Below are 9,319 nucleotides of genomic sequence, written 5' to 3' on the forward strand. Positions count from 1 at the left end.
TTGGGAGATACTGGTTCTGGGTTGGTGGATATATGTTCATCTATTCTAGGCAGTTAAATTATGTTGCTCACAACTTAGCCAATTGGGCTTTATCTACTTCAAGTTCTGGGTTGGTGGATGTTCCTCCCTAACAGGCCAATGATTGCAATCTGCGCAGTACAGCATGTATTGTATTTGTTGGGCTGACAACACTCCTGCTTTTTATTATGTACCACACAATATACACTTTTGAAAAAGAGAAAGCTAAACATCCAGAACACGTTTATTGAATTTTACCCAGCTGGACCACTACGTAGTTTACATCTCTCTAGAAGTTGCAATATATTTTTGAAATATTGTTAGTTTTATTATTTGAAATTTTACACCTTCTGTATGTATTTTTTTAATATGTTTTTTATCTAGTTGTTTCCTGTCCATTTTTTAATTTTATTTTAGTTTGTATACAGTTGTTTTGTAGTTTTATTATAGTTTTGCTACTTGCATATGTTATTTCACTATAAAATTAATATGCAACTATTTGCACAAAACAACTATGTATAACTACTATTTCTTAGTCCCCATCAAATTAAATTCTTGCATAATATATAAACTATCATAAAACGATAATGCAACTATAAGGCAACTATTTGCACTTGCATACAGTTGTTTTGTAGTTTTATTATAGTTTTGCTACTTGCATATGTTATTTCACTATAAAATTAATATGCAACTATTTGCACAAAACTTACTATGTATAACTACTATGTATAACTACTATTTCTTAGTCCCCATCAAATTAAATTCTTGCATAATATATAAACTATCATAAAACGATAATGCAACTATAAGGCAACTATTTGCACTTGCATACAGTTGTTTTGTAGTTTTATTATAGTTTTGCTACTTGCATATGTTATTTCACTATAAAATTAATATGTAACTATTTGCACAAAACTTACTATGTATAACTACTATTTCTTAGTCCCCATCAAATTAAATTCTTGCATAATATATAAACTATCATAAAACGATAATGCAACTATAAGGCAACCAAAACAAAAAATAAATCAAAATGTAACTGTATATAACGTAGATGTATTATTCATGAGGTTTTTTTAAAAATTTTCACATCATACATTGTTTTGAATTTGGTGGGAGGTCCAGATATGTTTGTTACAGATCTACATTTCATGAATCTGGATTTCGATATTAGGGGGAGTTGTTTTGATCGAATAAAACAGAAAACAAATGTGTAATTTCAGTTTCTTCACAGTTTTTTTGATTTTTTTTTTCGTCATTTTCAGTTTAGATCATTGCAGGTATTCTTTTCCAGTTGATTTTGCCAGAATTAATAGTTGTATTTTTCTCGTTTTGGTTTCATTTTGGTTGTTTTGCGGTTTTGAAACGAGCGCGTATTTTTATCTTCATGGTTCGCTCTGTACAGCTGAAGGCTTAGTGCATGTGGTATTTTTGTAAATATTTGTATATAGACTGTATAAATGTTTAATGGGCCGGCCCAAAGTATTTTTGTAATTTTTTTCCTTTTTTGTATTTTTTTGTTTTTTTCCCAATTAATTTTTGTTATTTACACTTAATATTTGAAGGAAAAAATATCTTACATTACTTTGTGTTACTATCTCAATAATAATAATAATAATAATAATCTTGTTTTCATATATTTAATTTTGAGTGGTAAAATTTTATATATTTTTTGTCTTCATATTTAAATCACATATTGTTTGATAAATGTTTTTTTTTATTAATGTGAGACGGAAGATAAAAAAAAAAGTGATTATAAAATTAAAATATATATTATAAAAAATTAAAACATTCAAAAAAAAATTAAAAATAAATAAAAATAGTTACGTGCTTTTATATTTTTTTAGTCCAAATAAAAGTCTTTTTTATCATTTGATGGTTTTAGTTCAAGGGAATTACTTTATATATTATTTTTTAATTTTTTTTTTAAATTTACAGTTTGGGTTTCTAAAGTGGTTGCAGCACTAGTTGCAATAAGGGTTTTCATACGATTTTTTGTTGCAATTTAGGTTGCAGCGCTAGTTGCAATAAGGTAAGAGTTTCTATGTAGAATTTCGTAAAAATGCCAAAAAAAAAACCATTTTAAAGTGTAAAAATGAAAAAGTCCCTTTAGTTTATTGAAAAAATTGTACTTTATTGGTTATTAGAGTTGTAAAGTTATTAAATTATTAAATTATTTGTTTTTGAAAATTTTGCTTTTGAAAAATAAAAATGCGTTTAGTAACCACTTTTGTTTGTCAATTTTAAAAACAGAAAACAAAAGTGTGTTCTGTAAAGTTCATTTTCATTTTAATTTTTTGATTTTATTTACGTCGGGTCTAAGTCCGAGGTCGGATTTGGGTTCAAGTCAGAAGCCGGGTTCTGCACCAGGGCCGTGGTAGAATTTGGGTCTAGGTCTGATTGAAGTCCAAGATATTGATTAAGAAAAAAAACTGTTTAAAAAAAGATTGAAAGTGATTTTTTTTTTTGTTTTTAAAATTTTGATAAAAAAAATATTTTCACTTTTTCAATTTTTGAAAACAGAAAACTGATTAAAAAAGTGTTACCAAACGGTACCATAGTTTATTAATTTGTTGTGAAAATATTTTGTAAATTTTTATATAATTATTTATTATGATTATTATTTTTATTTTTTATTTCTATATTTCCTTACAAATGTATATTTTTTATTTTGCAATTAAAATATTTTCTCTTTTTTGAGGGAGTCTTTTTTCACAAGCACAAGATTCTCTCTGTCATGCAACTAAGATGATCCCCTCCCACCCAAAGTTGTTCATTGTTGGGTCTTTCTATTTCTTTTAGAGAGTGATCCTGAAGTTGTCTTCCATTTAGTCCTTTCTTTTTCTGAGGCTGTGTCTGCGTGAAGCTGTTTTTAAGTTCTACTAGGTCCTTGTTATCTGTCTTTTCGAGTGTATATCTTCAACATGTAATGCGAAATGGTAATACTGCAGAACATGGTGAGATTATGCACGACAGATGGAAAACGAAGTTTCTTGGTTGGAAGAAATTTCTTCATTGTTTAATAACCAATGTATTGTTTCATTTTCAACAATAAAATTTGTTATTATATATAGGGTGATTCTACAATGCACCCCCTTAAAAGGGATGTACTGATACACCCTTGACTTGTTTCGGTATCCAGAAAAATTTTTTAGTCTAATTTTTTTTCATATTCACGTACGTTATAACTATTTAAGATAACCTACAAAATTTTAAGAAATTCCGAATAATGCTCAAACAGTCTATTTTACACGCGTATAAAATAAAATAGTCACGCGTGCAATACACTGTTTGAACGTAGTTTTCGGCGTGTTTAACTTTTCCAAATTTCTTAAAATTTTGCAGGATGTCTTAAATAACTATAATGTACATGACCATAAGAAAAAATTTGACTAAAAAGTTAATTCGGGCGCTAAAACAGATAAGGGTACATCAATATATCCATTTAAAGGGGTGCATTGTAGAATTTCCCATATATATATAAACTAAAAAAAAAACTAAAAAGTTAAAGCCAGCGCAACGACGTGTCGTTCTCTTTTTTTAAACTAAAAACGACAACTCCTCCTCGTTAAAAACTGGAGGAAAAGCTATACCTGTCATATTAACGGTCAAATAAAAAACAGAATTCTGCTACGGTGTGACCTTACATAAACTTCTTTTACTATTTCATTCCAATCACGCCATTCCATTCACTGAAGGGTTTTATTGTCATTCAACGAGCACTAATATTTTTAACTACCAAATATACCCCTAAACGAATGACGTGTCACTAACTAATTCGTTGATGTACAACATGAACATGTACCTTCTTGCAGAAGATTACTATGAAAACCCTAGGTACTTCCAGACTGAATACTCAGAATTTGACCGCTGCATTTCTTCGATTCCCGGGAAGAACTAACTTTCAAAGATTACGATGAGCACTTCCTCTTTGAAGAAGCAAGATCAATCTGATTTAAATGCCCCGTTGCTCAAATCACAGCTCAACGAAATGGCCAAATCCGAAGACAGTACTGAAAAGAAGGTCACCATTTTTGTTCTGTTTTTTTTTTTTTTTTTTTTTTTTTTTTTTTTTTTTTTGAGGCTTCGATTTTGATTTTCTGATGAACACCCATTTATTATATTAACGAAATAAAGTTACCCAGATAGCCTTTTTTAAAAAAAAAATAAAAAAAATGAGATTCACCCAAAACTAAAATTCCCTGTTATAGTATTATTGCTATGTTATATTCTTCATAATGTTTATATTTTATTGATGTTTGTGTGTGTTGTTATGTAGAGTTTGAGTAAGAAAATTAAAGATGTTGAAGTCAGTCTTCCAATTGTGTATGGTAATATTGCATTCTGGCTTGGCAAGAAAGCAAGCGAGTAAGTGTTTTTTTTATAGTTATGCCCAATTGGTTGATTACTTGATTTAGTTGTTACATGAAAATAAGCTGTTAAAATACATTTTTTCTTTTGGTATGAATAGGCACCAATCACATAGGTGGACTGTCTATGTTCGCGGTGCATCCAATGAAGATCTCGGTGAGGTGGTAAAGAGTGTTGTTTTTCAACTTCATTCCAGTTTCAATAATCCAAGAAGGATTTTGGAAACACCACCCTTTGAGTTATCAGAATCTGGATGGGGTGAATTTGAAATTGTCATTACTCTTTACTTCCACAATGATGTTTGTGATAAGCCATTGAGCTTGTAAGTTGCTTTGCACATTGTTTTGTTAGGATTTATTCTGTTTTTCAGGCTGTGAATGCTCCATATGGAAAAAAGGTTAATAGAATAACAAAGATGAAATGATTTATAGAAGGACAGATTTGAATTTAATATTAATTTTCAATATGCCAACCTGGTTAGTCAGCTCCTTAATTTGATCTGTTAAAATGGTATTAGTTCTTAATAAAGTATATGTTTCAAGGGAAATATTTGACTGTTACTAAGTATGGTTACAGAACTGTGTGCTGATTTTATAGGAATTAAGAGCAACAATTAGGCTTAAATTAATTCTAGTGAACTTATTCATAGATATCATCATTTGAAGTTGTATCCAGAAGATGAATCTGGTCCTATGTCAACAAAGAAGCCTGTTGTTGTGGAATCTTACGATGAGATTGTGTTCCCTGAGCCTTCCGAGGCTTTTCTAGCCCGTGTGCAAAACAATCCAGCTATAAATTTCCCAAGATTACCAGCAGGCTATACTTTGCCTCATCCTGGTATGTTTTTCTTGTTTTCCTTGTTACGTGTGTTTAAGAATAAGTAAATAGGCCTCAATACATGCAGTACCAGCTGAAGTTGATAGCAAAAAAAAGCGAGGTGACATCAAAGATCACTCCCTAAGCCAATGGTTCACAAGTTTCTCAGAAGCAGATGAGTTATTGCAACTCGCAGCAGCTCGTCAGCAGGTAAAAATGGTCTTCTCGCATTTTCTCGTGGTGATGTCTAATTACAACCTCTTGGGTTTTTCATATGCTAAATTCTGTGTGTGTGCAATTGATGGTAACTATACTTTTTATTTGTTCATCATTCACTTTAACTATAACATTTCTTATAGCCAATGATTTACTCTCTCTAAACCTGATGAAATTTAAAAGGCCCCATGCCTAATTCTACAATATTTGAAGAACAGAAAACTATAGCAACTATGCATAGATCAGACAACATTCCATTTTAAAAGAGAATAATAAGTTAATAACCTAGAAGAGCAAACCTTATGCATAAGTCTTGTTAGTAAATGTATAGCAAGTGTTTGAGCTTTGGCATTGAGTATCCAATTTGTTGTAGCCCAAGCAGGTTCAGTTGTCTACTCTGTTACATTTGTATTTCCATAATCAATTTGTCATAGGAAACAATATAGTGGAGAAAAAGGCTCACTATCTCATGACAAGAGAATATTGGGTTTTAGTTAGTAATCATTTGTGCATTTCCTATTATACTGAATCTTAATACTTGCTTTCCATCCAAAGGATACAAACTTAGCATGAGTTTAAATGTTTGAGAATCCTTATAAGTGGACTTTAGAGAGTTGTCGTTCGGGCTTCATATAATTATTTCAAATCAACCAACATCCTTTTCTTCGTCATTTTAGGAAGTTCTAATCTATATCCAATCCATCTCCAGCATAGCTATAATACCCGAGACACTTCATTTCTAAAGTAGCCAGAGCTTAAGACATCACTACAAATTCGGTGTCTCTGTTGACTTGTCTAGTAACTAAGGTTGATTGATTTATGCTATTAGTTTACAGCAGACCACAATTAGTAATAGTCTAAAGAAGAGTAGAAAATGAGACTCTTGCATGATAAAAACAGTTTGATGAAATCTGTTATCAAAGTCAAAAGAAAATCCTCAAGTCATAATAACACTTCTTCAAATAATTAAAATGATTATGCATTTGAATGTTTCATCTGTAAAAAGATCACATTACTGACCAAAAACTTGATGTATTAGTCTTTGTTAGAATCATTAGTGTCTACCACCATCATTGCTCTTTTGACCTTAAGCCGTACGGTATACAATTAAACCAACTAACATAAGAGCTCAACATTTCCAAATATCTGTATACATTAGATGTAGCATTGAGAAATCCTATAGAGGTCTAATTTGACAAACGAAACACGATTAAGCTCATTGACCAAAGCAAAGTAATACAGTAGGCCCTTTAATTAAACAGAGATTAGAAAAAGAGGAGAATAGCTACTGCTTAAATTCAAATAATTGTTTCATGAGTTTGCATGTGATGTTTGTTCCATACAGCTTACTCAAATCAACCATCACACCTGCCTGTCTTGTCTTCAATGTGCTTATATAAATGTGGTCTTTTACTTTTAACTTGTATTGATTTGATGGAAACTACACTAAAGATTCCCATGTCTATGTGTCCATTGTCATGAACTTTTCACTATATCAAAACGACCTTTAATGGTTATTGCATGAAACAATTTTTGGCTAATCCTTGCTGTTGATATTATCATGCCACCCTCGAAAAGTTTCTTCCTTTACAAAACAAAGACTCTGCATATCAATCCTTGCTCTTGATATTAGTATAGTTTTAAGGAGATCTTTAGCTTCTTGGGTTTTATCATTATTATATATATCTTTTCTACAATCATTGAGTTATCCAAAAGTAAGTCAAATTGAATAGTTATAGATTCCAAATGTTGGAAGTATGGTGGGGTGTTCTCATTTTCAGACCATGTATCATTGCACAGGAACAGTGCTTATTGTAACATCATGGAGTAAATTTGTTGCTGAATGAAAAGGAAAAAAAAGTTAGTATCAATTGTAGAAATGGTTAGACCCAATATTTGACAGTGTGTCTTCTCCCTGATTGTATTAGGTTCATGTTCATATTGCTAAGCTTAAGCGACAGTTAAGATTGCTCGATGGTCAAAATCAACTATCGAAATCTGTCTCGGACCAGTAAGATTGTACATTAATCACCACACTTCTCTTTTGGTATTTGAGATTTTTTTTCCCCTTCAAATTGGATTAGCAATAAACTCAACACAATGGAATAAACCATAGTTTCACTCTCTTTTCTTTTCTTCCTCTTCTTTACTATTCTTTCTTTCATGTCATAATTTGACCATTCTCTTTTAATGAAAGAAAATGTGTACTTCATCATCATGGATTATGTTTGTTGTTGGTTAATGAAAACTACAGTGTGATTATGTTGTTGGCCTCAAAATTTTACTGATATTAGATTCTGATTCATGATCTAATGTTGAAAATTTAAAAGATGAATTTGATTGCCCTTGACTATATTTCTTAAGTTAAGAGTGAAAATTCAAAGTCATTGAGTGCTACAAATCATTTCATGAACATTTCTCTTGTCTGGTGAAGGACAACACAACAAATTTTAAGGGATTTTCATGGACAAAAAACTTCCCTATCATCCGCGATTCGCGATATCATACCAAGATAATACAATGCTAAAGTAAAATGTTATTATTTTGGTACATCAGAAATTACCAATTGCTTCTATTGTTTTCCTTGTTAAATTACAGTTTCAACTTCTAAACAACTATAACCCACCTTATCTATAAGTTAATTACTTTTGTTTCCATAAAGTTTCATAAACATGGTTTTGAGACTACATCACTTCTCATCATGTACCTTCAATATATTTCTATTTAAGTACATTTCAATGAAAAAATCTGAGGGCCCTTTCTTGTAGGTACTGACTTTAGTCCTTGGGGGTGCTATGAGTACTAGTCATGATCAATTGAAATGGGGTCATTTCCACTCTGGCTAGTCAGATGGGTCCCTTGCATGTATATTATTTCTTTCAGTTTCCATTGAAGAACAGTTTCATTGTCAATTCTTATATTATAATTTGGTGTTGTGGCACATACCAGGTATGAGAGTGAGACCCTATCCTTAAATCTCGCTGAGTTCCTTTGATGATTTTTCTTTTATAAGTGGGGTCCAAATGAGTAAGTAGTACTAATAATAGTAATAGTTTTCTCATATAGAAAAACTCATTTCAATAATTCCATTATTGCCAATCTGTATCTAAGCTTATAAGACTGTGGAGTCTTATCTAATTATTAATGTTTATCCATCTAATCTTCTTTTTAGCTGGTTTTGGTACATAGGCTTATACCTCATTCATAATCTTAAATCATTCTTTATATATACAAATTCTTTATTCTCTTAAACCATTTCTTTGTTTCTCTTTTCCTTACAAACCCACATGGCCAAAACTAACTATGTTTATTGTATTTCTTAATGACATCATCAATGCTTGTGTTCATACAATACTATACTAAGTGGATATAGTTTAGATAGCTATTTCATTATTTTCTCACATTTAATCTTGTGTAATGTGTTAGTGTGTAACCATGAAAATGTATATCATGTACAATCTTGACACACATTTATGTTGTAAATTATTATTACTTGGTGGGATCCATCTCAAATAAATATTATTAGTTAAAATTATTTGTCATATCAGTATGTGGTTAGATATGTAATTTATGTGTGTATATATTATTACTCTAATGTGTTAGTTTTACAAGGAAACTAAACTAGATTTTTTGTCTAATTATTAAGCATAATTATATATAATTCGAATCATGGATAGATTGCATACTCACACACTTAATTACTTGAGTTAATGTTTCTTTGCAAATTCATTAACACTAAATAGAGTCCCAAAGAGACTAATCTCTACTTGTATAATTCCTTGTGATCAAATAGCGTAACAGATGTGTAGTTCCATATCTATACAGTATATATGAGTACGTTACTTTAGTTGTTTCTTGGAATGTCGATTGATCTTACAAATCAATACGAGTCTTTCCA

General features: G+C 30.6%; 1 protein-coding gene across 2 annotated transcripts; it reads left to right on the forward strand.

The window, feature by feature from the left end:
* The first annotated feature begins 3,857 nt into the window (after positions 1 to 3,857).
* LOC115725223 (transcription initiation factor TFIID subunit 14b) lies at positions 3,858 to 8,592 on the forward strand. 2 transcript variants are annotated; one of them, XM_061117490.1, is made up of 6 exons: positions 3,858 to 4,042; positions 4,298 to 4,386; positions 4,490 to 4,711; positions 5,039 to 5,226; positions 5,294 to 5,415; positions 8,190 to 8,592. In XM_061117490.1, exons 1-6 carry the CDS (start codon positions 3,935 to 3,937, stop codon positions 8,265 to 8,267), a joined length of 807 nt encoding a protein of 268 aa, XP_060973473.1. In that variant the 5' UTR covers positions 3,858 to 3,934; the 3' UTR covers positions 8,268 to 8,592. The 2 variants fall into 2 exon arrangements, with proteins under 2 accessions (XP_060973473.1, XP_030510526.1); XM_030654666.2 differs by lacking the exon at positions 8,190 to 8,592 and adding an exon at positions 7,350 to 7,700 and having other exon boundaries at positions 3,863 to 4,042.
* Positions 8,593 to 9,319: the final 727 nt, after the last annotated feature.

The sequence above is a fragment of the Cannabis sativa genome, chromosome 6 (genome assembly GCF_029168945.1).
Source record: "Cannabis sativa cultivar Pink pepper isolate KNU-18-1 chromosome 6, ASM2916894v1, whole genome shotgun sequence".
Classification (NCBI taxonomy): Eukaryota; Viridiplantae; Streptophyta; class Magnoliopsida; order Rosales; family Cannabaceae; genus Cannabis; species Cannabis sativa.

Excerpts from the sequence above, each read along its gene's own strand:
- LOC115725223 (XM_030654666.2), top strand. The coding sequence starts at position 3,935 with ATGAGCACTTCCTCTTTGAAGAAGCAAGATCAATCTGATTTAAATGCC. Across the intron at positions 5,227-5,293 it reads CTATACTTTGCCTCATCCTG|TACCAGCTGAAGTTGATAGC; the intron begins GTATGTTTTTCT and ends CAATACATGCAG. Across the intron at positions 5,416-7,349 it reads TCGCAGCAGCTCGTCAGCAG|GTTCATGTTCATATTGCTAA; the intron begins GTAAAAATGGTC and ends TGATTGTATTAG.